Source organism: Calypte anna, chromosome 7 (genome assembly GCF_003957555.1).
Source record: "Calypte anna isolate BGI_N300 chromosome 7, bCalAnn1_v1.p, whole genome shotgun sequence".
In the NCBI taxonomy this organism is placed as follows: domain Eukaryota; kingdom Metazoa; phylum Chordata; class Aves; order Apodiformes; family Trochilidae; genus Calypte; species Calypte anna.
This window is the reverse complement of record NC_044253.1, coordinates 16876519-16904472: the sequence shown is the minus strand read 5'-3', so window position 1 is coordinate 16904472 and position 27954 is coordinate 16876519. Positions and strand designations below refer to the sequence as shown.

Genomic DNA, 27954 nt, shown 5'->3' with positions numbered 1-27954 from the left:
TTGCCTTTACAAGGAGGCATCAGGAAATCTGAAAAAATGGGATTTCTTCATCTCTCCAGGTATACTCCCTTGGCAATCTATCAACCTAATGCACTCCCTCAGGGAACAATTAAAGGCATTGTTTTAGAGGAGCCTTTTAAGAATTTCTATACATGAAAATCGGCTCTCTTGGCTAGGTTGCTCTAGGACCCAGAGAGACTGGGACTGACAGAAAATTTCACCTGAATGAATTTTCCCCTCATACCTTATAAGGAGTCTGGGAAAACAAGGAAGTGATAACCATGTTCGAGCTACTTCATGCACAGTTTGTCCTCTTTACCTGCCCAGGTAGCCCTCGTTTTCACTTTTAATCATAGTCTGTCCGTGTAAGGTTGAAGTTTCCTCGTGGTCTTGTGTAGGTGATACCTGAAAACATACCCTTGGAGAATTTTACAACATTCTACCTTTATGCAGATGATAATTAACAGACTAATGTTTTTTTGTCACGCAGCCAGCACTGAAAACGAATGGGGATTGAATTGCTTTGCCTGTGTTTCCTACTTCTGCAAAGAAATAACTATGTGGAAGGTAAGGCTCAGGGTTAGGGAGAACCATTTCAAAACCAGTTTTGTTTTTTTTTTCCTTGCTTGAAGTTGATACTAAATGTCTTTCTGCTTTCAGTATTTTAATATTCCTTCCTGTTTAACAACTTTTTTTTTTCCTAAGATTTGTATGATCATTGCATTGCACAATATTTATGAAAGGGATGGGAATTTGAGCAGTTTTTACTATACTAATCGGTGTCTGATCTGCTGAGAAAATACTATACATGTGATTCAGAATTTCAATAGTACTTGCACAATAGATTAAAATTGTTTTAGGTATTCACCCAGATGAAGCACTATTAAATATACAGAGTGAACAAAAATCTATTCTTTTAATATCCCTGGTTATACTGGGAAAGTTGTACCTGCATTGTACTAGAAACACATGAATACTAACAGGTGCCCTGGAGAAAACAAGTGATGTACTCTGTAAATATCATCCATAAGGCATAAAAAAGTAAGTATTTTAATTGTCAGCAAATGTGGGGTTTTAGATTTTATTAGAGAGTTAATCTTATACCAATAGAAATACATTTATGAAGGATTTTTATCAGTAATCCTAAATAAGGATAAATTTTAATTTTTACCTCTGACATTCATTCATTCACTAAATTACAAGATTCTTCATAAATTGAATGACTAAACATATTAATAGTCTTTTATCCTCCTGGTTTTTACTTTAGGTACCTGTTCTCAGGAAAGCACAGTGACTTGTGAAGACTGTTTGCTTTCTGGACCACATTGCGCTTGGTGTTTTCAAGAGGTAAAGTAAATGATATAAAAAATTTCAAAGTGTTTGTAGTGTCTATGAGTGATGAAGTATTGAATTAACTGGGTCAGACCATGGTTTTGTAATGCAGGAGGCACTTAGTGAAGCCTTCCTGGGGATTAAAAGTAGGGTTCAACCTAGACTTTATAGTTTATTATTAACTGTTTTGGGGGTTATTTGAGATTTTCTGTGTTGTAGGGGTTTGGTTGTGGTGTTTGTTTTTGTTTTTTAAAAAAACTTCTCAGTTTAAGGCAGAAATAAAAATGTTACTAGAGGGACTCGGGTCAACAACTTCAGGGCTGAATCTCCCACAGCACTGAAGATAAAATGCCATACATCAGGTCAGAGACCAGACTGTACCTTGCATATTGCATGCCAAGGCAGACAGTGTAAACTGAAGGTGCTTCAGTCAGTTTGCATGATTTTAAGTGTGATGATAGTGCCAGTCTTATAATTAGTATGACATAGGGCTGTTTTTACTGAAACACTGGGTTTTAAAAGAAAAACTTTTTGTTTTGTATATCTGTTGCAGACTTTTTGTGTAACCCCAGGCAAGTCACTTAACATCTCTGCTTTTAAAACTTTTACCTGTAAATGCTGCTACAGATTATCTCTCTGCTTGACAGAAAAATTCCTGGTCTTATATCATTAATGTAAACAAGACAGTCAGCTACCAGAATTAGAAACTTTTCAGTAATAATAAGAAAGAAAATAAGTATTTTTCATTACAGTTTTTGATTTACACCTTTGCTGTTTCCTGAAGTATTTCTTGAGTTTTTGAATAGCAGAATGCTACATAGGATGAGACAAGAATAATGCTTTGTGGAGAAGCTGCCAAAGACCAAAAATCACTTAAAACAAAACAAGTTTGCTAAGAAGTAATAGAGCAGTGGGGAAAAAAAGTTGCCATAGGAAAAAACTCAGCCCACATTAGTGTGTTTGCACAAAATATTTAAGATCCCTGATAATTTTCAGGCATGACGGGTGATATTTTGGTAAAAAGAAGGGTCCCATTTATGGTATTAATAGGTTCAAAGTAAAAATTCTCTTGCTTTGGATTGAAAGTTTTTCAGTGGCAGAATTCAGAGAGTGGCTTTATGGTTGAACCCCAGATTTCTTGCCCAAACCCAGGAGAAAAGACTGCTCCAATGTTATGGGCCCATGACAATCAGCCAGGAAACAAATGTTTTGTTGCCAATTCTGGTCAGGTTTTGGTCAAAAGGTCTTGCAAGCCGGAGCATTTTCCAGTTGGTGGGACAGCTGATTGACTTTGAGGATCTAACTTCTAGACATAGTTCTAGGAAATGGTAATAAGACACAAAAGCCTCATTGTAAAACTAACCATTAACTTCAATGCTTTGTGGGGGTAGTACCTGCCCTGCAGCAGTGTTGTGGAAAGGAATGCATATCAATTGCTTTGAAATGAGCAACGAAAATAAACTGCAAGCTATTCAGCTGATATCAATAGGTTTGTGATTTCATCTGGATGGAAGAAGTTCAAGTAGGATGCTGGGCCAAATGTAACCAGATAGACATGGGCATGCTGGGAGCCCCAACGATGTGAATGTGTTAGAGTATGGGGAGAAAGAGTTCATGAAAAAACAGGGAACACTTGGTACTTCTTACTGTCAATTTGTCACAAAAATTGTAGGAGTTTATGATCTGTGAGACCTCTTCTGTTATTAAATAGCATTGTCCCATCAGCAGCTCAAAACTGTCTAGGAAAGCATATGAATTTATGCATATTCCTCTAATAGAGAAAACAGGGACTCGCAGGGGCTCCAGTACTACAGAAGCCAAATGCAGTGAGTGGCACAATTCCCATTCCCCAACAATAGAGTAGTTTCTACCAGGATACCAAACCGGTGTAAGTTACATTAATTATACACCTGTGTGACATGGCCCGTGAAGGGCAAACTTAGATTTCTGTGCCACCTAGGTATTTTCTGCACTAGTCTGCACTAACTTGCACCTTTGTTTCTGTTACTTGTATTGGATTGAACTTTTGTCAGCAAGATGCTGGTGACTGGTCAGTAAAGAGATTTGCCTCATCCCCTCCTTTTCTTCTTTGCTTCAGAACTACACAGACTCAGATGGAATTCATGGAAGATGTGACACCCCAGAAAAACTCTTGCTGAAAGGATGCCAGTTGAATTTGATTGAATTTCCCATTTCAGGAATAGAAATTAACAGAAACAAGCCTCTAACTGTAGCAGCCCAGGATAATTCTGATGTCACACAGATTTCTCCTCAAAAATTAACTCTCAGGCTGCGACCAAGTAAGTCGCTCAGTTCATAAATGTGGGATATTTGTTTGTCAGCCAATGTGATAGACTGAAGCTTCTCAGTCTGAATGGTGTAAGAAAAATTTTTGACAGAATTGAGACAAAAAATCTGTGTTGAGTCCAAAATTATCTGTTCACTCATTGGATAGAAGCTGGGTTTGACTGAGTTCAAGATGCTTTCAGGAATGCTGTGTACATCATAAAAAAGTAAAGTTCCATTTTTTTAGTTCTTTTATTCTTTTGGCATTGAAGTGTCTGTGGGAGAGGGCAACACATACCCCTGTACCCCCCTGTACCCTCTGCTCAGCTCCTGGGTTTTTCCCCTGCAGGTCTGGCAAACAGCATATCTCAAACGCAGCATAAAATCTTCCTACGAGGATTTACAAGATGCCAGTGACATTTATGGAAACACCCCAGACGTACCTTGGGGTCCTTGAGATGTGAATTTTTCCTGGATAAAACTTAAAATAAAAAAACTTGAGACATCCAGTTAGTTCATATCATACTGTTGGAACTGAGAATAAAACCTGTGCATGCACTCTGGTTTTCTTTATAGTTCTAAAGTATGTGCTCTGTCCCATAAGCGTAACCTTTAGTTTAAATTATCTTCATATCTACATTTTCTAAAGCTGCATAATGTCAATGTGATGGTATGATATTTCTAAATTACAGCAATCAGTTATAAATCTTATTACAGCTTTGTCAAAATAGAGCTTGGAAAAAAAACCACTAGAACCCGTTTTAATTTTTCAGATCTTCTGTTTGAGATTTTAGTGAACAAAGAATTTTCTACATTTTTTTTTTAATTCTAATGATGATTTGAAGTACTATATAATTTTCACCATGTATATATAAGTTTATGAACAGCTTGATTTATAAGTGCTGATATGTGTCCTATTTTTCCATGACCTTCATAGGACATGAAGAAACAATACAGATCCAGGTTCGTCAAACTGAAGATTATCCAATTGATCTCTATTACCTCATGGATCTATCAGCCTCCATGGATGATGATCTGAATACAATCAAAGAACTGGGTTCAACTCTTTCTAAAGAAATGTCAAAACTCACAAGCAACTTCAGACTGGGATTTGGATCTTTTGTTGAAAAACCAGTTTCACCATTTATCAAAACCACAGCTGAAGAAATGCACAACCCTTGCAGGTAGGCAGCGAAAATAGCTTCCTCTCTCTGTCAACGTTAAGTCACAATATTAATCTCTAGGCTAAAATACAATCCAGCAGCCTCACCTGGAACCTCTGCCCTTTTCCAGCTGTAACTGTTTGAGAAACAAGATTTGTTTCTTTTAGTTTCACACTCTGATCGTTGTTCATTGACTCATATAAAAAGAGAAACCTGGGAGTGATTCTGCTCTTTAGTTTTTGCGGCTAGTTACAAATGTGCTTGATCAGGTAACAAACAGGTATGCAGAACAATTGTGTAGTTTTCTTTGATTTGCTAAACTATACATATTTATAAAAAATTTATGACATTGTTATACCATGCAGGTGCAAATCCAAACCCAGCACATGCTAGCAGTTTCAGTTACCATTGACCTTGTTTTGTTGCCTTTTTTTCCCTTGAAGTCTAGCAGTATCCCCAAAACCCACTCTGTCCTTGACCCTTCCTAAGCTATCTGGGGGAGAAGCAGGACTGCAGCAGCTTGGTGAGGCTCCATCAATGTCATTAGGAGAGATTGCAGATCCTAATGTGCTTCAGAGCATGAAAACAAGGAAAGCAGGGAGCACGGCAAGGACTGCACATGGTTAACTAGCTGAATTACTCTACCCTACGAGTAATTTGGCTCCCAGGCTAAATGCAGACATTTTCCCATTGTTCAACCCACTGGATGGTCTATGATTCCCTTGCATTTTTAACTAGGTCTCCCTCAGAAACATGAGATATCCCTCAGAGATACACAACTAGAACTAATCCAAACAGACTTGCAAAATAACCATTGTAGTGATTTTTTCACTCTGTTATCCATAAGCTCTCTCACTTACCCCACAGAAGTGTGCCATATGAGTGCTTACCCACCTTTGGATACAAAAATGTTTTGCCACTAACAAATGATTCTGAAAAATTCAGTGAAATTGTGAAAGGACAGCAAATCTCTGCTAATATAGACACTCCAGAGGGAGGATTTGATGCAATTATGCAGGCAGCTGTTTGCAAGGTAATTGAAACTTCTAGGTATAGTAATTACTCTGTATATTACATCTTCTGGTAATAAATGGTTATGTTTCAAAGAATCAGATAATAATTTTTCAAGGTTTTTTTTAATGGAGTCCAAGACTCTCATTAGATTTGTGTAAAAATACTTTTGGCTTCATCAAGTTAAACATGCATATTGCAATATTTTAGTGTTTCTTTTTAAATATAAGGGGTAAAAACTCATTGAACTGTATAATTAGCAGGTGTATTTCCTTGATTGTTTCTTCTTTAACTGTTTTTCTTTAACTATGTTTAGAGTAGTAATTAGATTGACATGATTATGGCCAGCCCATGTTATTAAACACAGGAATAGGGATACAAAACATTAGCCTAAGAGAAAAGAATAAACATTGTCTCTTAAAGGAGATACATTTTTGACATTCTCTTTTAAATTATTCCTTCCATTTATTTTGAGATGTTATTCTCCCAATCTTATGCATCTTTTCTTTATGTGAATGCAAAAAAAAAAAAAAAAAAAAAAAAAAAAAAAAAAGAAGCCTGCTAAACCACTGTATTTTAAATTATAGGAAAAAATTGGATGGAGAAATGATTCTCTACATTTGCTGGTGTTTGTGAGTGATGCCGACTCCCATTTTGGGATGGACAGTAAACTTGCAGGGATTGTTATTCCTAACGATGGGAACTGCCATTTGGACCACAATAATGAGTATTCCATGTCAACTGTTCTGGTAATTTATTTTGAATTTTGTACAACTCTTTCAGTCTGCAAATTTAAAAGACTAACATGAATAACTTAGAAAATTAATGAATGTTATGCTTTCATCACCAAAATGTGTAAGAGTTAGGCAATTCAGAGACTTGCTGTCATCGATTTTATTTCTAATTGCACATTTTAGTGAAAAGGGGACAGTGTGTTTGTGTGGAATTATGATAGAGTAGGAAAAAAGAAAGCACAAATCTTATCATGGTAACCTGAAAAACATAAGGAACACTGACTTAGATTTTCTGCTGCAGGGAAAGCAAAATGTGCATTGATCATGTTTCCTGCACGAATGTGACTTCAGGAGGAGCTCAGAAATTTGTAGGACAGTGTTCATGTAGGAGAAGTGATTAGTTTGAGGTTCATTATACTGAATGTATACACTACAGTATTCACAGCAGTACAAATACTCAGTTGTTCTGGCACAGTGTTACTATTTGTAGATATATATATGTGTGTGTGTGTGTGTATGCACAGATGCTACTGAGCCAAGTGTCCCAGTATGGAGGTTGGCACTGCACTTTTCTCAGAGGCATTTCCTTAAAAATGAGGCAGGAAAATGATATATTCTGTCTTTTATTTTGTATACATGTAGTGCCTAATTATAGTTTATACTATACGGTTTTAATTATGATCATTTGGATGTCTGTTTCATGGGAGATAATTAGCAACTGGATGCACATGAAAAACAGATTGATGTGGCTCTCTTCTGTTTGTTTGCAGGAGTATCCCACAATTGGACAATTAATTGACAAACTTGTGCAAAACAATATTTTATTAATTTTTGCTGTAACCAGTGAGCAAGTTCACATATATGAGGTGAGCAAACGAGAATGTTCAGTTCTCCAGTATTTAAGGTTCATGCTTTTCTGCAGCTGATAAAATGATTTTAATTTTGATGCCTGAATTCTGTAAGATATTTATGTAATAAAAATAGCTAAGAAATTTTATATCAGAGAAAGGGTCTTTTATGTAGGAAGTGCTTCTATATGTATTGATTTTGATGTTCTTAGGTAACTTTTAAATTCGATTTCAAGTTAAACCACACCTTTTTTTTTTTTTTCAAGTCAAGGGTTGTCAAACCAAGCATTGCTAAACTATTCAGCATGATCATTAAAATTATCCTTTTTATTTTATAAGGCTAGGGAAGAATTGTTGAGCATATTCTTATATAAGACAAGAATATGTTCTGAAAAGTAAATTTTTCTTTCTGCTCAGCTCTGAGATAATGGGTTCTTCTTGCAGTTGGCCTGAAAGTTTTATTAATTTGTCTTTCCAAAGAGAAATATAGGAAAGTAGTGGCAAGATTAAAAATACAAGACATGACTGACAAAGAATTCAATGAGTTAAGGGGGTTCGCAGGCTATGCTTGGCTGCTTGGTCATATACTGCAGTGTGGAGTGGGACAAGGGGAGAGAAATTTTGCCTCCAGATTTATTTATTCATGTTAGTTGAGAGGGACTCAATAAAGGGTTTTTCCGAAGGAAAAACCTTTGTAAAACATATGCCTCATTGAATCCAAATGTAAAAGAATAGGAAGACTGCTGGTCCTCTTGTGTGATAGACACAGGAAAAATAGGAAATAAATGGTAGGAAGAAAGATCCTGTGTTACAGCAAAGGGAGCAGATGAGCCCTTGAGGGTAGTTATCAGTATGACTGTTTTCTATTTCTATCCACTGGGTAACCCAGGGAAGACAACACCCCTACACCCAGTGTTTCTCTGACTGATTCCATTTGTAGAGCTCTCTTGAGTAAGATTAATACTTCAGGTGTTTGACAAAGGTTACAGGAGTCATATCTTTCATTAACCAGTTCTCAGATTTCAGTCTTGACAAGAGAGGAATGATGCTGCATCCTGGAACACTCACTGCCTGGTGTAAGGACTGCAGTGAATTCCTACCTGAAGTGTGAAAATTTAGATGTACAATAGTAGAAGTCAATCACTTACAAATGCTGTAGGATTCCATAGTCACAGCATAGTTTATTTAAAATGTGTACATTAGAAAACTTGTCCTAAATATAATTACTGCACAACAATAACTTAGCAGGGACCCAATTAATGACAAGTTAGAACATTTCCCCGATTTTAGTAAGAGCTGCATGAATAAGGGCTGTTCTTGGAGGTAGTTTGAAAGTATCTCTCTGAGTTACAGAGCCTTATTTTGTTCAAAGAAACTTTTCTTTTTACTGATAGTTTTATTTTCTCTAGGAAATTGCTGGTGGTCACCCTCAGAGTTGACCAACAGTGTTCTTACCATGCGTTTTCATTTCAGTATCCCTATGTCAGTGTTATACCAGTATCAAAGTTATCAGATGCCACCCTTTGTTCACTGGGAACACTAAAGAAAGATTTATAGCTAACAAAAACCACAAGCCATTGTTAACCCAACTGTGTAATGGTTCTTGTTACTTTCTTTGTTATGAAAAAAAAAAGCACCACTATCTTCTACCTTGTAGGGTATATAGTAACCACATTCAATATATTCTATCTACTGCTTTCATCTTTTCAGTACTGCTTTCTTTCATTTCTTTGAATAGCTACAGTTGTTATGGTCTGCTTTCTGTACTGTGGGTGATATGGAAAATCAGTCAAAGCAAGTGCAAAATCATATATGTGTCACTGCAGCTTTTTTCCACACCACATTATTCTCTCAAGGGTCTATGTGGGGATCTGCAAACAGGACAATAGTGTCATGTTTTCATCTGTGTGGTTCAGATTTATAACATAAATGTAAATAACCAGGTATCCAGGTTTAGGAATGTTAAAAGAGCAAAGAAAGATGACGAAAGTTGTTCTTGTGTCACTGCCACATCTTATGTAGCCTGGAATTGCTGGGGGAGGATCCTGAACTGGCACTTGGGCAACACCATTAAACCAACGTTGTCGTGTTTTACTTCTTTTTGAAAGCTTTAGCGATGGAGATTCTGCAATGTCCCTCAGAAAACTGTCCCAAACTTATTATCCTTTAATGTGGAAAGCCTTTCCCAAATATTTCATCTCAAATACACTTGAACTCAGCATCTAATTATATCAGAACCCAAATACGACCATTGCTATTTATAATTCTGTTCTCAGGGAAAAATGTACATTAAAATGACAGTGAGGACTTTGAACTCACTTTTAAAAATAGACTTGGTAAATTCCCTTAGTCTTAAGTGCAGTATTTAAAACATCAAATATATCCATTCTATTTCTAGCCCTGTATAATCCCCAAAAATTTAACTCAAGGTAACTCAGTCATTTAATATTCTTGATCCTCTTCAGCCGATTTTCAGTTTATCCACTTGCATGTCCATGTATTACTATCTAAGACACAAATATTATGGCTTGCACAAGCACAGAATATGTATGCTTGTAATACAGCTGTCTTTATTTATGGTCCTTCCATTCAACCCAACAGCAAGTGTACAGCAACCTAAAAGAGGGGGAAGGTTTATGTCTGATGCTTTCCCTGGCCACATGAACTTCTAAGGAAGTCATGTGGAAACTCCTATAAGACCACTCACAACAAGAGAGCTGAGCAAGTTCTTTACAGTAAGCCCTAATAATGTGAGTTTACTTATAAAAAGAATTGGATTTTTTCCCAAAATAATGGTCTTTAAAAATACATTAATGTATGTCTAACGTTTTGCACCATTAGCCTCAGCTGAGTCTTACCAAAGCAGGGAATGTTCTTATTCTGTAAAAGCTAGTCACTTAAAAAGCATCTGTAAATATTGCAATAGTAAAGATATTTTGACACATTTTGTAAATCTTACTTTGGTATAAAAGAAAATACCAGTCTTTAATATTTCATTGTATTATTACTTTTCAAGCAGATCCTTGAAAAATTTGTTAAAACTTAATTGAGGGAAAAAACTACCTCTTTAATCCTGATTAACCAGCACTTCTTCTGAGACAAAAATTTTTCTCTCTTTGGAAAATTTTTTATATATCACAGGAGAATACACCTTGGAAATGTTTGGGTTTCTTTCAGGCTGCATTTCATGGCTGATAATTGAACTAAAATATTCAGGTCTCCATCCTTGTACAGAATTTCAAATAATTTTTGTAACTTTGGCATGACACTTAAAATTTATCCTGAAAATACTTCTATCATTTCTACTGCAAAAATTTAGACATAACCCCACTGAACTCAACTATGTAATTGTCAGATTTCAGTAGGATGAATTCAGAGTATGTACTTAAAAAGCCAGCTCATCTTTTAATGAATGCTTGCTAAAAGACTAAATTCCATCTCATCTTTTGGATAGTTTTATGTTAGTAGAAGTCCAAAAGCATCCCAAAAGCATCTCTCTGCCTCACAGTGTTAATGGTTAAACAGAAATATGTGCTTAAAGACAGGATTTAGCCAGTGGGCTATAGATATGCACTTAGACTGGGCTTGCAAGGTCATCCTTGTATCACCATGTGAAAATTTTTGTTCAAAGATGAAAGATAAAAAGAAGTACACTATATCCCTGTTGTTTGTTTTGAATGCCACAGATTAAAGGCTGCTATACTTTAAATTCCAGGTTTATAATCTTTTCTTATAATTACCCCCTGAAAGGTCCATGTGTACAAAATGCAGTTTCAATATTCTAAGAAGCCCTGAGAGAGCAGTAATCACAGGAGTAGTTAGGAATGCAAAGCCACCAGATGTAACATTAAATGCAGTTAATCCCACTGAGTTACAATAGCACTTTAGAAATCTAATGAATTTTAAGTATTCCATACATAATACACAAAGTAATCACGGGGCATTTGGAGATTTGGAGATGTAAAGTATAGAAGGGATATAAGGGTATCAAATTAACCATGCTTATTGATAGCTCCCTAGGGCTTTGTTTATTTTTTTAATTAAAATAATAGCATTGGCATGATAAATTGCAAAGGAAAATGAATGCTAAAGTGCATGTTTTTAGTGACAAAGATTTATTATTTTTCAAAGGTGTGGGTACAAGCAAGAGACATTAATGTAGGTAATAATCTGACAAGATAAATTTTAATTTGGTATATTTAAAATCTCGCTTCTGGCTGTCACATTAGCATCATGCAAAAAGAATTTAATGCAAAAAGAAAAGAAAACAAACCACTGAAATGAATTGTTAAATTGTCACTGTAACACTAGCATAAAGTCAACATACATAATAGCTACAGATCACTGGTGTTCATGTGGGTGTGACATCAATCATAAACAAACAGCAGTTTCTTAAGGGCCTTTGTTCAAACTTCATGTAGCTCCTCGTTTAAACTTCTTAACTTCTGTGCCCTCACTGGTCGAAATTCCAGGTGCTCAATTTCTTTCAAAGATAAAAATGTTGTTGCTGTTAATGAATGTAGAGTCCAAGATTCTCAAATAGTACAGCAACTGTAGAGCAGCTGAACCTGGTTTTGGTTATTTTTGTAAGACCAAAACACAGCTGTTGATAGAATTTATCTTCATTCTAAATTTGAAAAAATACAGCTGAAAAATACTCTAGTCTCAAGCTTGCAAGCACACAGAGGTGTATATTAGCAATATACATCCTATTAATTTATAGTGAAACCTGCACTTCTCCTTAGGACTTTTTAATAAAACGTGTCATTGAATCTGCAAAGGTTATTGAAAATGTCATTATTACTTATTTTGGTTGGCTCAAGTATATTTTGTTCCTTTCCAGATGGTGGCTTCTTATCACCCAGCTTGTCACCTAGTCTTCTTTTATGCTTTAATTTTTTTAATTTTAATTTTTTTTTTTATCAGAGCTATGCAAAGCTTATTCCTGGAGCTACTGTTGGACGACTAGAGAAGGATTCTAGAAATATTTTGCAGTTGATCATTGCTGCATACCAGGTAAGGTGTTTTCTTCATGCATGTCTGTATTTTCAAAATTAGACTGCAGTTTGGTAACAAGTGTCTCTGAGACTTTTTCTGCACTGATAATTAGAGCATCAATTTTTTATGCTTAGTTGCTGACCTTAACAGGAGAAGTTTTATTCACTCTCAGTGTTAAGTGAGCACAGAAACAACATTTCTAAAACCTTCTGTCCCTCCTTAGTTCTTCTGGAATACTAAATAACATCAGTTTCTCATCTGTCTTGCCTTCTTCATAGTTTTGTATTTTATACCTGCTCTGAAACCTTCTTTAATATAGGTGTTCAGGTCTCCAAGTTCAATATCTTGGCAGGGACTCATATTTCTTCCCATCTGTAGTTGTCACCAGAGCAGATGTACAATTACTCTGCAGAAATATTTTTGGGGAAAAGCACAGCCCTGTGCTCAGTGCTCTTCTCTGCTTTAGTAACTTAATGCTGCCCCTGTGAGGCTGTTCTGAGGTTTTTAAAAAGCAGAACACAGGACATGAAAAGGGTTTGTTTAGATAATACTGAGACTTGAATGGGGTTGTTTAGATAATACCAAGAAATACTGTAAAGATGACAGGAACATAAACACAGTGCTGCTCTCCAGAGCTTTGTTTGCAAATGGCATCCTGCCTGCCTGCTTCTCTTCTGTCAGGGGAATGTTTATATATGGTTTCACATGTCTTTACACAGATATATTAATTTACATATATGCTGTACGTATAATACGTATATACCATAGATTTCTCCCTTCCATCTCAGCTCCTTTTGATTGAAAGCCTGTTCTACCAGTTGACTACAAGGCCAAACATCTCTTTACAAAGATCTTCTGTTTATTTCCTTATTTATTTTTCTGCTCTTCTACCTATCACCTGCATGAGATGATCACCATTATTCTTAAAAATATTTTGGTCTTGGTGGTGGAAAGGCAAACCAAATTCTTATAAATCTTATAAAAGCAATGCAGTGGCTGTTATTTTCTTTTTAAATGAGATATGAAATGCCAGAAGATTCTTTATCCTATAGAAAAATTAAATAAGCAAAGAACTTTAATATTAATCTTGGGAGTCTACATGTTGTAATAAATAAAGGGGAATATCTTTACATGAGCAAAGCTTGTGCTAAACGTCCAGTGGCACCTGTATTTCACTTCTGGGGACCAACCTCTTATTAGTCACATGTCATCCTGTTCCTATCAGAATTTCTTCAGGTTGGCATTCTAGTATAAAGACAGAGGTTTCTACATTTAATAGCTGAAATGCTATTTTGAAGTACAGCGAGGAATGGAAAAACATAAAATAACCTTCTCAGTGCAGTGTCCTGTTGCTTTTGATGATAGATTGTAATACATTATACTAAGTGCAGAATGGAAAGGCCCTTCTGACTACAGTGTCATGGCAGCTCCTGCCTTGCTGGAACACTGGAAACGTAAACAGTGCATCCTTACCTCTTCCCCTTAGAGTTACCTTTGTTCTGTGAACATTTTTTTCCTACTTTTCTGTGAGAACTCACTGATATTTTCAGTCTCCATTGCCCCCTGTGGCAAAAAGTTCAGGTGCACTTCATCAAGATCCACATTTATTTTCCCTTCTTTAAGTACTAACAATGCTTTAAAGGTTCACCAAGTTCACTTTGGTTATGATGTTGCAGGTTTTGGTGAATAATAGCTCTGTGTTAACTGTATCTTTGTGCCTTTCTGATTTAATAATATTTTATTGCCGAGACACCTTCCACAGCCCCAACCTTCTCTCAAATTTGGACAGTCCCAGCCTTTTAAGTCCCTCCTCAGCTGCTCCATCCCCTTGGTGACTTTAGCTGACCATTTCCTTATGCTTCCTGTCTACAATTAATGCTTCCTGAGATGTGGAGACCAGAAGAGTTTCTAGAGAGCAAGACGGGGCATTCTAAGGTTTGTTCAGAGGCAAAATTATGCCTTCTGTCTTGTTCTCAGCATCCTTGCAAGTGCTACCCAGGACATTGTTGGCTTTTTAGCTGCTGTGGGCTTAGCTCATCAACTTACAGAGCTGTCAGTGGTGATCCTGGTGCAGCTTCTGAGGTGTTTTTGCTGATCCCAGCTGTTCTGTGAGCAGGCTTTGGAGGGGGCTTTGAGCTCAGGGCTTTCCCTCCTCAACAAGAAAACAGCTGCAGGAATAGTGCTCTTGCCTTCAGGCCCTAACTTATGTCTTCATTCAGGTGCAGCGTGGTTGGACCATGCACCAAAGTTACTCTTAGGTTCTTAAAAGCCGACATCTATTTCAAGATGTATAAAATGTGCAAGTAGCAACATGCCACACTCAGAATTTCCCCAGAGCCCATCTTACTACACTTAACCTTAAAGGTCAACAATTTTATTGCTTCATGATTGAAACTATTCCCAGCAGGAAACACTGAAAACCACCTTATGTGATATAAGTGAAGATGTGAAATTTTTTGGACTGGGGGGGAAAAATGGAGGTTAAAAATTGCATACAAGGCAGGAGATCTAAATCCTTTTTTGTTGCAGCCCTCTTATGATAGAGCAGTGTAATTCAATGCTTCATGTATCTGTTTCTTTATCCACAAAAAAAGGAATAAATAACTATTTGCCCCCCAAAAGTAGAGTTTGGCTAAATCTTTTAATAGTTTTAAGCTGCTTTCAAGTCTTTGCTTGCTGTACAAACACAAGGTCTGCTAGGTCTGCTAATATCATTCACCACCTGTTGCTATCTAAAGTCTTCAGAGAGGAAGTAAGCAAGTTAAGAAAGTCTGAGCTGTCAAAATATTTTTTACAAAGACGCCTCATGTTCTTTCCAAGTATGATTCATTTTCTTCTGTAAGCATATTTCTCCCTGCTTTGTTTAACATTGAATTATGCATCACTTTGTATTGCAGAGCTGCAGGTTAGATTACATTGTGGTAGATATCAGGCCGTTTCATTAAAGTTATTCCAAGATTTAAAAATTTCAGAAAAATACCACTTTTTTTGTTTTGTTTTGTTGTTTTGTTGGGGTTTTTTTATTTGTTTTTTGGTTGTTTTTTTTTTCCAGTGTTTGGTTCCCTTTTCACTTAAAAGAAAATAAGATCAAAGAAATAATGTACTAAAACAGTGCAGGTAACACAAGGGAACAAGTCTGTTACACAGCTTTGCCTGTTGTGTCATTCAGAAAATTTTTTGAACCATGAATGTTTCTCTGTGAATGACTTAAAGCCCACTCAACACCCTGCTATTTGTCCCCATACTATGGCCAGGCAACCTAGTAGACTTAAAGCACCATTAGAAGTCCTCACAGATAGTAAGATCTAAGAAAATGGAGTTTATCACAGTCTATGTAACTTTCAGTGACATAAGGTATGTACTCTCAGAACACTGAGTCATGTTCATATTGACCCAGTACAGACACCAGAATTCAAAACATTACAACCTGGTGTTCAACAGGGTTTTATTTCTGTTATGGTTGCACGCTATGAATGTGTCTTGCACAAAACGTTGCTTTCCTTTATTAAAATCTTTAGTTTAATGACAAGGTTCTCCACATGAAAAGATGTCAAAAAACCCCACCAAACACAACACAAAGAAAAATTTCCACGGAATCCAGGACATGTACAAAAAAAGGGGGAGTTGTTTGCCATGCTGGCTTATACCTGTTCTACTTTTAGTCTGTTTTACTGCACCAGATCTTTACTCCAGTGACTCATCCTGATGCCTTTTCTAGGATTACTCACTGAAGTAAAGTCAGCAAGCTCCTCATGCTCTGATTGAAGTTTAGGGGTATTTTGTGAATCAACTTAGCTCACAAGAGCACAAAGCCAAGTCAGCGAGACTTATGTTGAGAAATTACTGGGGACTTCTGAAAAATTTCCATTTCCTGGATCCATTGTTTGATGAAGTCATAGGGAATTTCCCCATGGTCTGCTATAGATTTTGGATTAAAACTAAGTTGTGTAAGCAAGGTTGCTATAAAGTATTTTAAAGTGTCAAATGTAAAAATCTGAGTGAGAGTTCAGGGAGTAAGTTTTTCACTTTAAGAAATGAACATTTGATTAAACAAATTGATTTAAGAAATTAGTATGTAGAGAAATACAGCTTGATATAGCTCATGAAGCAGGAATTTCCCTTGGGAGAAGAAAGGAATGGAGTAAGCCCCCAGGCTGCAGGAGTTCACCGTGTACCTTGAGTCTGGCTCTGTCTCCAGAAACATCAAGGTCAGTCATGAAGGCCCTGCACAGAGGAAAAAGTGAGCTCAGAGCCTGCCCTGCCATAAGAGAGGTTATAAGTTTGATTCTACCAGCAGATATAAATAGGGAGCAATATTGACAAAGGCTGGTTAATCAGGAAAAGCCCAGTACTAGCAATGCAATCAGGGACACAAATCCATTCCTTGGCAAGGCCAGAACTAAAGAAAAACCTTTATCAGTCAGTAGAGCACTTGGTGCTGAAAAATTATTTAATAAAAGACTGAATTTAGTCTCCTGCAAGGGCAGGAAATAAGTCCTGTGATAGTGGATATTAAACAGATACCACCATTGCTTTCCTCTGAAAGCCACTTTTGTCAGCACTTTGTTTTGCTGGTTCTCCATTTTCCTTGTGATAGAGAAGTCTGTAAATAAAGTCCTAAGCCCACAGATTTGCTCCCATGGAGGTCGGAATAAGTTACAATCCACGTTTGGATTGTTATCACTGCTCATCTCCCACATTTTCTTTTAAGGAGCTGAGGTCTGAGGTGGAGCTGGAGGTCTTAGGAGAGACAGAAGGGCTCAATCTCTCTTTCGCAGCCATCTGTAATAACGGGACCCTTTTCCCACACCAGAGGAAATGCTCTCATGTGAAAGTGGGAGACACAGTAAGTAAAGAATGAATTCTGAAAAGACTTGAATTCCAGAGGATTTAAAACACCAAGGTAGAGTTTCTCTTTACCAAATAATCTTCCTCCAAATATGTTACCATAAAAGCAGGCAGTATCTATAACCCTCTTACTCTGTCTTCTACATGTGCTCCCAAAGTACTCTGCAGACCAGCAGATTTTACCAGTCCTAATTTTCTCTTCCAGGTCTCTTTCAATGTGACCGTAAGCCTCTCCTCTTGTGAAAAAAACAGAAGACATATTGTGATAAAACCCATGGGGCTCAGTGACACGCTGGAGATAGAAATTCATCCCCAGTGCAGCTGTGACTGTCAGGCGAAGGCTGAGACGAACAGCCTAAAATGCAACCAAGGGAAAGGATCATTTGAGTGTGGGGTGTGCCTCTGCAATCCGGGGTACGTGGGGCCACGCTGCGAATGTGAGGAGAGCTCCCTGGGATCCAGCTCCTGCAAGGGATCAGCAGAGCAGAGCTCCTGCAGCGGGAGAGGCGACTGCTACTGCGGGCACTGTGTCTGCCACCCCTCCCTCTATGGCAAGGTGTACGGGCCAGGCTGCGAGTGTGATGACTTCTCATGTGTGAGACACAGAGGGCTCCAGTGTGGAGGTACAGTCCCTTGGCACTGTTTTCTGTGTCTGCACTTTATTGTCTCACTCTTGGCTATCAGCTTGTGAGTCTTTTTTTCATCATCTGTTCAGTTGCAATCCATTCTGTATAAAGTATAATTTGCTACATCAGAATGATCTTTAAAATTAAAATAAGGAAATATTTTAAACCCTATTTTCAAAATGAGACACCTTGAACCACTCCATAGCTATTCTAAGTTGTCATGGCTTTAGTGGAGCCTACGAGCTACCATCACAGTGGATCAGACTTCTAATGGCTGTAGGTGATTGTAGCTCCAAGGAAGTTTAGGTAAGTATACTGACATCCATTGTATTAGCTAATGTACACTTTCAGTCTGAAACTATTATCAAAGCATAGAAACCTTAATTAATTACTCACTTTTAGGATAACTCTGATATTTTTGTTATTCTAACCCAGTAATCTCAATGCCTCTTGGTTTATCTTAGTAAGATACAACCAGAATTTGAGAAATTGTTTTTCATTTGGTTTTTTTTTCCTGGGCTATACCATTATAAATCAGAATTGGTTCTATTGAAACAACAGGAATAGCATTAAACCAACAGGAACCAGCCAGCGATTGTGCTGAATAGACACACTGAAATTATGCTGCTATAAATGAAAGATGATTTACCCTTTAGGTTGTGCTCTGACAGAAGATAAGATCTGTGTGGAGGACTCCAGTGAAGAGAACGGAGCTGCACTGGCCTTCAACCAGTCAAAGCAAAAATATGATCCTGTTGCTTAAAACTGAAAATGCTGGTATAGGAAGAAGAGGGTTTTAAGAGACAGAAAAGTTAGGGAGAGGAAAATATCCACTGTTAAGGAGAATGATTTAAAAGGCTATCATTCAGATTCTTACTAAGATAATAATTTGAAGTATAATAAATGTTTTCCCAGGCAACGGTGAGTGTGACTGTGGGGAGTGCTTGTGCCACAGTGGATGGACTGGTGAATACTGTAATTGCACAACTGACATCAGCACCTGCATTGCTGAAGATGGGACCCTGTGCAGTGGGAGAGGCGAATGCATCTGTGGGTCGTGTGCTTGTACCCATCCAGGGGCTTCAGGCCAAACATGTGAAAAATGCCCTCTCTGCAGTGATCCTTGCAGTTTCAGGCGGTAATGTGCTGGTTTTAAATCTCTGATGTTTGTATCATCCAGGTATCTATTTCCTGTACTGCCTCAACAGTGAGCTTACTGCCACTGCTGTAATTTGGACTTACAGACCAGAAGCCAAGAGCTTCTTTACACTTTGAGTAGGTAGTTATATCTCATACACCAACCATTTAGAAACATTAATCTGATACAAAAGGACTTTATTGAAAACAATCGCTTTCAAGAGGCATAGGTAAAACATCACTATTTCACTACTGTCCCTGGCTATAAAACTAATCAGAGTGTTGGCCTTATCAGACCAAAACAGATTAACCTTCTTCCAGTCCACAGTACAGAATGAAAGCATCCCAGCAAAAATGAGGACTCACTGAAAAACATGACATTTGTATTACTGTTCTCATACATATGAATTAATAAGGTCACACTGTCTGCCCAAGCTTTACACGTGCACATTCATAGCCCAAATTCAGTTAAGCTTGGCTGAACTGAATAGGTCCCACTATGATAAAATAGGTCATAATCTGACATGAAATCAGTGAGTCGTGTATAAATTGATTGTAAACAGTGAAATGTCTTCTGTTCAGTGATCGTACAAACTTATGTAGCTTTCCTGCTGTGATGCATGGTGTATGCTACAGGGCACAACAGGAAAAGCAACCATAAATATGTGTGACATGAAGCTGACCACTTGAAGTACACCTGTGGTTATGCTTGCATTTCTTGAGCTCTTGCAGGGCTGAAGTCAGTCCAAAATGAGCAATAGGCTTCACAGAATACATGTTATTAATGAACCTTGGTTTGCTTGCTGATCATTGGAGTCACTGTAAGTTGCATGAACATTTCGTGATGTACACCAGTTTAGGGTCGAGGCTCATTTCTCTTCCATACTAGCTTTCTACCACTGTATTGTCATGCCTATCATTGCAGTCTACACTGTATCTGAGATGAGAAGCTATTTTGTGGCATGTGATTTAATCACCATTTACATTAGAGGTAAACTGGACCTACAAACCAAGCCAAACACTTCGTTCAAGGCTTTAAGTAGATAGAACTTCTGCATGTATTTGCTCAAAACACAAAGAACAAAGCTGATGCTTTGCTCTGCCCACTTTGGCAGAGAATAAGAAATATAAAGTTACACCTTGGGTATTACAGAAGCCTATTTAAACATGTATATTGTATGTGGTGTTAGATCTTTTCTCTCTATTGCAGTTACTTTGTTTACACAATGCAGGGAAAGCCAAAAGAGAACATTGGGAACACCAGGCTAGAGTAACTGAGAGTCCTGAAAAATGATGTCAAAGGGGATTGAGATTAATGGCTAGGCAGCTGAAAAGAAGAGTGGTAGTATGAGAAACAGGGCAAATATGACAAAACCACCAACAACACCGAATTCATCTCCACAAGATAGAGGCTATCCCATTACCTGCAGCTTGCTTTTACTATTCACCATGTCCAAAGCAAGTGATAAGGACATCTCCATCCTGTGCAGATAATCTCAGCAGCCTCAACATATTCCCAAGGATATATGTAACTTAATGCAACAGGAGATGGTGACGGTTGGTTGGGTTTTTTTAGACGCTTTGTTGCAGCTCTTGGCTTTCATTTTCTTTAAGCAGTTAGACCTTTCGGCTGCTTCTCAGGGTCTCAGCCCCTCAATCTCACTGAAAATATTTGTGAGGAATCATAAAGATACCTCACAAAACTTTGCATCAAAATTTTTCATATATGAATTCTGTTCATTGTTCCATTTTTAAAATGAATGAACTCTAGATTCATTGAAATCCTCATTGAATTTCTAGGTAGATTTTCAGAGACTTCTAAAGGAATTGGTTTAGACCATGTTTTTAAATAATGTTTCTATAATTCCACTATTAAATAAAGAAAAAATAAATAAAGCATAAAATAGTGTTCCAATAAACTACTTTGGTATAATCAGTGCCCATGTAATTAACTTGAGGCAAGTAATCACATCCACGGGCCATCTGTAGAGATACCTGTGTAGTGTTTTAATACATTATTCATTTGACTTTCAAAAAAGAAAGACTTACAGTAGGTGTCTCTCTGAAGTCAATTTCAGATATTGTTCACCTGACAGGCATTCCTTCGGACGATATTCAACGTGATCTTAGTTCAGGATATTTATTTTTGAAAATGAAAGCTATGTGTGAGTAATCCCATGTCTTTGATAGACCTACATGAATAATGTTGCCTGGGGTTCTGTCTGGTAGCTAATAAGCAGGGCAAGGAATGAGGATGGGACAACTTAGCCACAATAGCTTTATTCAGGTGGCTTTTTTTGTTTTGGTTGGGTTTTGGTTTTTTGGGGGTTTTTTTGGGTTTTTTTGTTTGGTTGGTTTTTTGTGGCCATACTTATTGTATTTTGGGGAACAACTATCCATAGCACAAGACCTTTTGTTCCATTTCTTTATGAAATGCTGATGAACACGTACTGCCTTTTATATTGTTCTTTGTGACAGGAAGAGATTGATGAGCCACTGAATTATTTTCCTCAGGAGCTGTGTGGAATGTCACTTGGCTTTTGATGACAAGTCAGCGGGAGAATGCCTTGAAAAATGCAAATTGGTTGATGCAACTGTCAGCACTGCAGAGGGTTTGTACACTCACTCAGTCTTCCTTTTCTGTGCATACATGATTAGTCAAACTTTCCACTTTCCCTAATTTTATATTTCAAAGTAGCCTTATTTTTCTGCTGTGGAATTACATTAGGAATCATATGGCAGTTGCTGTCTGTCTACGGTTCTTCTGCGCTAATTAGGAAATGCTGGTATTAACCTTCAAGGTTAATTAACTCATTGGATCACGCCTACTTTCTAAGCAGCTTATGTAAGAAAAGGCAGAATTCAAAACATACCAGTCCCTGCAAATCAGTGGATGATGAAAACCCCTGAGGTTAAGTCACACCTGCACCCTGAGTTCCCGTGTAACTTCTTTCACCACACAAGTGCAAAACTCCAGTCCTTATGCAGACTCTTCATTGCAGTCAACAACTACACAGAGACCTTTAACCTGTGGCAAAGGCATTCTGCTGCTTATCAGCTTTCATTGAGATATTCCTATTATTCTCAAGGCTAAGCATGTCTTCCAGGTGGTCGTTGCAATTCAAAGCTTCCCTCTTGTAGTGAAATGAGGCAACCAGGTGCCACTAATTGCCCCTTTTATTGGCCCCCTGGTCCTGCTCATGCGCAGTGGGGGCCCACCCTAATTAGGCACAGGTGGGCTTGACACAAGCTCATACTCACTCCTTGGCAATTAGTGGCACCTGGTTGCCTCATTTCACTACACCCTCTGTCATTGAGAATTTCTGGAGTAGGAATTATCTTCGAATAAGATAGTATTCTCATTAAAAAAAACCGCATAATACCAAACCTTAAATGAAATACTACATCAAAGTATTTTTCTGGCAAGGTGCTTGCCTATAAAGTAGGTGGTCTGTGTGTATTCTTATGGCACCTCCTACCCTAATTTTCTGGCAAAATGCGATCATCAGGTGAGACCGGACATAGGTGCGTTATATCCACACCACACAGATAAGCATAATCATTAAACTAGAGAAATGTAAAAGTTAGGGTGCCAATGCAGAATACTGTGTGCACACCTAGAGGACTGTGCCTGCAAACTGTTGGAATCCCACCTAGAGCTGCGTGTATGCATAAATTTCACTGATAAGTGTATTTCCAACAAAGCTGTGCCTTCTAGTTTTGATGACATTACTCTATAATATAGAGCTCAAAATTTGAAAATATGGAAACTAATAGGGCAACTAATTCTAGTTTTATATTTTAATTAAAATTACTATTATGCTTTTGGCTTTCCATTTATTTTTTTATAAATACAAAAATATCTTTACAAGCTTCAAAAACATATAAGCACTTTTATTGTACTTCTGTCATCAGTAAAGTTTTCAGGTAGTGGCTACCAGATGGCAGATATTTGTAGCCAGGAATACATAAAACATCCTACTTTCATATATAAAGAATACTGATGAAGAGTGAAAACAGTCACTTACCTGGCTCTGTTCCTACTGACAGAGGTGACAGGAATAGGAGCATGACAATATCACCTCCTGTTCCTACTTATTATTAATAACATTAATAGTACAATAATAGTGATAATAAAAACAATAATACATCCAAAAATCAAAACTTTGATACTTAAAAAACTTTTCCAAAGTGGTATAACTAAAGCAACCCATATAATTTAGGACAGATTTTTTGAGCAACTTCATACTGTAGTGTATGGCTTTTTTTCTGGTTTTGTATTTCAGTTTCTTTAATGCTTCAAGGCTTCCTGAAAACTATAGATAGCTCTAGGTTATATAAAGTTTTAGTACTTTATTTACTTTCTCTTTTGCATTCATGCATTGCAACACAATGACTGGAACTGTGGAGTGTTAAAAGAAAGGCTGGGCTTTGCATTTTCCTGTTTCCTGGGAGTCCCTGTTTTAGCCTCTGAGCTGGGGCCTTGCTTTTCTTCTGCTTTGATTCTGTGGGTGCTGGGGCTTCTCTTCTGCCCCCCTGCAGTGTCGCCCCCCCCTCCCCCCCCCTGGGCGATCCAGAGGGGCTCAGAGGCCACAGCTACTCTAGAGGTGCTGGGAGCTTCATGTTTACTGGGTTTATCACCATGACAGGTATCACTTTTGAATATATATTTTCATCCATTTTTAGTCTTTGACTACTAAAGCAGGCTGATCTGCCCTTTTCCAGGTGGGATATAAGAGAAGTCAATATTTTACAGTCAATATTTTGTTGAATCTTTTACCAAAATATCTTTTAGGAAACATGGCTCCATCTTGCCACAGTCACCCAATTCTTCTTCCAGTGTGACTCCAGTATTTTCAAATACCACTGAAATTGATGGCATGAGGCTGCAGGCAGAAGTGGGAAAAATATAATGATTCAGTACAGAACACAGAAAATTACTTAGGTGTAAATTACAGCAGCTTACCCACTTAGTCAACTTTTTTGTGCTGATGAACTGAAAATAATCTGTGCAATAGTGTCTCTTAGTGATCCATCTTCCAAAAAATATCAAAGAAATAAAATCAGTATGAATAATCTGGGTTACGAATACCTTGGACTGGCATCTTTGCTCTCATGCTTATATCCTTGTGCATAATTAGATTTCTGCTTCACTTGGTCTCAAGTTATGAAATTAAATTTAAAATTACAATTTTAAAATAAGTAATATATTTGCTCTTACTGCTACTATTCTTTGTATTTGCTTGCTTTAAAAGAGTTGGGAAACAACAAATATTGCAAAACCTGTGACAGTGTTACTGGAATTGTGACCCGGCATGATGCCAGCAGTCTCTCTTGTTAATTCATGTTAAATTTATTTCAGTCTGATAAATTACTTTTTCCCCCTCTGCAGATTATTCAGAGGATGAATCCATTCCCTGCTCTTTGAAAGGGGAAAATGAATGTGTAACCACATTTCTACTGGCAATGGATGAGCAGGGAAAAACAATCATTCATAGTATAGAACAGAAAGGTAAGCAGTGAGTACTGCTTTTTCTATGTAAAATCTGATTTTAAAACACAGTCAGGATGAGCTGTCTAAGGCCAAGATCTTTTAAGCAGCACTGCACTTCCTTGTGTTTGTTCTCCTCTGCCCTGCCAAAAGAGACTCTTTGAAGTAGTTATTGAATGTGGCAGTAAAATAAATACTTGACCTTTCATGAAAGATAAGCAGAATGGGGTCTGGGCTGGAAGAGTAAGTTAATTTTTCTAAAGCCCCATGGAATTCTATGATGATGATACCAAATGTTATTTACCTTATATGGAAAAACTACAATTCACTTTGAAATGACATATAATTCATAGATAGACAATTATCAGAAAGTTTATCTGATTGGGTATATGGGATGAAATTCTAAAATACATGTATAAGTATGTTTAATGTTGCATATCATTAAGCTTTCAATATTTTGCACAACTAACAAATATTCAACAGCTCTATATCCTTTTGTTTCACATTTCCAGGCAATAAACCAGGTTACAATTACAGAAAAGATGGTTGTACAAAAGCTAGTACTAGAGAAGCACATCCCTCTGTAATCCACACCCCTAAAACACAAGAATTTAAGAGTAGGGCTTACTCTGTACTAGATAGTTACTAAGAAATTGAAGTATATCTGGAAAGAAAAAGGTCAAAGACATATTTAAAGGAAACCACAGTTCATTAAATGCTTGTAGCAGTCCTTCCACCTCTTTACAATAAACAGCTTCATTGCTATTTGCTGTTCAGTCATAATCTTGTGAAATTCATAACTTTTTTTCAGTTGAGCTCTTTTTTATAGAACTATATTGATACAGATCTGAAAAGAATATTCTAACTTTTCTTCAGAATCTGGGCCTGGATCCAGTAGCTGCTAATTGCCTAGTAAAAGGGCAGTGGAAGAAATTAGAAATTAATTTTTTTACATTTTAATGCAGTATTTTTCATCCAGTTTCACAAACCTTTTAGCAAGCTAGCAGGAAGAAAATAACATGAGCTTGAGGGAAAAGGCATGCACAGCTCACAGCAGGTGAGAAGCCCATCATGCCTCTAGGATCTTCTTAATTTTCTAAAATGTATTGATTGGATATCCACAGTCACACTTGATTTTGTTTCCACAGATTGCCCACAGCTTCCAAATATCCCAATGATTATGGTGGGTGTCACCCTTGCTATCCTTCTCATTGGCATTGTTTTACTTTCTATATGGAAATTACTAGTGTCACTTCAAGACCGAAAAGAGGTGGCCAAGTTTGAAGCAGAAAGATCGAAAGTTAAATGGCATACGGTATGCTAAATGCTTTGATTTCATACAAGGTTATTAAATTTCCTTGCATAATGAACTTTTCCTTTAAAATTCTGTGTCTTGGTTTTGTCCTTTTAAATGTATAGATTTTACTGGTAGGTTTTCACCATGTTTATTATTCTATAAACTTAAGTTATATCTTTGAAGGGAAGAAAAATAGTGAGGATTCGGACTCCTTGTTTAATTCCTTCCACATGTAAACCCACATAGATAACATTTTTTATTAGAGTGTTGGTTTTTTTTAATTAGTACCTCACTTTTGCTTAATCTTAGCAAATCTGTTCTCTGTGTATCTAGTTATCAGAGGTGGATCCCTCTTCCCAGAAACACAGCCTGTTGTAGGAGAGATTATTAATTACTGATCTCTGTCATGGAGAGAGCCCACTCACTCAGAGGAGCAATGCCTGTAAGCTGTCCAGAACGTAGGTAAAAGGACAGAGAAATCCAGACTTGATCTCTACCCATAGCTTGCAGCTACCTAATGCAAGTTTATACTACATCTTCCCTTTTTTGATTTCCCTTCTGCCCTTGACTTTTTTGCTTTTCTGCAAAAGCTTTATGAGTTCTGAGGCTCCTTGAAAAAAACAAGTGTGTTGAGTGTTTTTAGTGGGTGTCAGGAGGATGGGCAATATGCTGCAGTTCACCCTGCTCCATTCTTGCACAAAGCCCCATGACTGCAACATTTCTGCATGAATGGATAGTGCTGGCCTTTCAGCTTTTGAGACAGGAAACATAAGTTATTTACAGGCAAGCCCCTTTGGGAATGCTTTCTTAACCCTTCAGGAGAGCTACATATAGTAAGAGGGGAGGGAAGGATACACTTGATATAATCATTATAATTTTCTTTTCTGTTGCAAAAAAGGGAAGGCTGGGAAACGAATGATGAGAGGCCAGGATTAAAAGCTTTGGTGAGACCTGCCCTTCTCCCAACACATGGTAGACTGTGTGTGGCTCAGGCAAGAGGACCATGACAAGTCACACCTCACTGCTGAGACACGGTCTCTGCTTTTACAATGGTTCAACAACAGTTGATACACAGATTACATTGGAATTATATTGCACATATTTGAGAAAGTGTTGTTTGATGATGTGCACTACTTTAATCCAGAAGGCAGATGAAAAGGAAAGCATGTTTCTTACCCTGGAATGGTCTGTGCTGCCTCATACAGAACTGTCTGAATTTCAGTGGCTTGGAATATAAGTGAGATACTGAAAGCTGTTCTAAATTAATCAAAGGTGCAAATTTACTTTTGTACAAAGAAAGACCAGAAGTCCTCACTAGGGAAAAGAATCAGCTGGCAGAAGATGTGATACTGCTGTATAAAGTTATGACTGAGGGAAATGAAGGTGGGATATATTCACCAACTTTTCCTATAGAAGCATAGTGAGAGCAGGCTCCAAAGAAGCCAAAAAGCATCACGACACAACACCTGATTAGGGCATATTGTTTATTTCCGAACATATTCTGGTTGATTAAATTTGCATGGATTTAAAGTATCTACAGACAAGCCCATAGGAGTAGGACATCCCCTTTGACCCAGTTTTGTGAAACGTGTCAGCCTGCTGTTGGCAGATGTCTGGCCCAAGTCTTCCACAGAGTACAAATCACCATCTTCTGCACATTAAGAACCACAGTGGTGTAAGGATGTACGACCTGCATTGTAACACTGGTCAGGATTCAGGGGCCAAAATGATCCCTTTGCTGAAGATATACACCCGAGACAAGACAGTGGTGTGTGCAGCTACAGCTGCTTGCAATTGAACCAGTGAAAAGATTAATTCTGGTTTTGTTTGTTGGTTTGTTTTTTTTTTAGGAAACAAATCCCCTGTACAGAGGCTCAACAACCACTTTTAAAAATGTAACTTACAAGAACCAAGAAAAGCAAAGAGGGGCCGTTGCTGCAGATTTCTACTAGCACCTCCAACACTACAAACTTAGTTTTACTGACAGGAAATCTATAAACACTTGTTTCTACTCAGCTGATTATGTGATAAATGTTTGCACGTTGGAATGGTATAATCGTTCTGTTGGAGAAATCATATCTTGTGGATATTAACTCCAGCCTCTAATATTACATCATCCTATATTCAAAAAATAACAGCGCAAATATTTTTAATTTCATTTTCTCATTAATACTGAGAGTCAA

General features: G+C 37.5%; 1 protein-coding gene across 1 annotated transcript; it reads left to right on the top strand.

Annotated features, from left to right (window-relative positions):
- The first annotated feature begins 317 nt into the window (after positions 1 to 317).
- On the top strand, positions 318 to 27723 carry ITGB6 (integrin subunit beta 6). Its single transcript, XM_030454120.1, has 16 exons — positions 318 to 394; positions 491 to 567; positions 1268 to 1347; positions 3431 to 3632; positions 4556 to 4802; positions 5649 to 5814; positions 6380 to 6541; positions 7297 to 7392; positions 12301 to 12390; positions 17084 to 17218; positions 17426 to 17843; positions 18762 to 18984; positions 21498 to 21595; positions 24376 to 24495; positions 25623 to 25789; positions 27622 to 27723. The coding sequence occupies exons 2-16, from the start codon at positions 507 to 509 to the stop codon at positions 27721 to 27723; spliced, it is 2367 nt and encodes a 788-aa protein (XP_030309980.1). The 5' UTR covers positions 318 to 394; positions 491 to 506.
- The last annotated feature ends 231 nt before the right edge of the window (positions 27724 to 27954 follow it).

Excerpts from the sequence above, each read along its gene's own strand:
- ITGB6 (XM_030454120.1), top strand. The coding sequence starts at position 507 with ATGGGGATTGAATTGCTTTGCCTGTGTTTCCTACTTCTGCAAAGAAAT. Across the intron at positions 568-1,267 it reads AAGAAATAACTATGTGGAAG|GTACCTGTTCTCAGGAAAGC; the intron begins GTAAGGCTCAGG and ends TTTTTACTTTAG. Across the intron at positions 24,496-25,622 it reads TCATAGTATAGAACAGAAAG|ATTGCCCACAGCTTCCAAAT; the intron begins GTAAGCAGTGAG and ends TTGTTTCCACAG.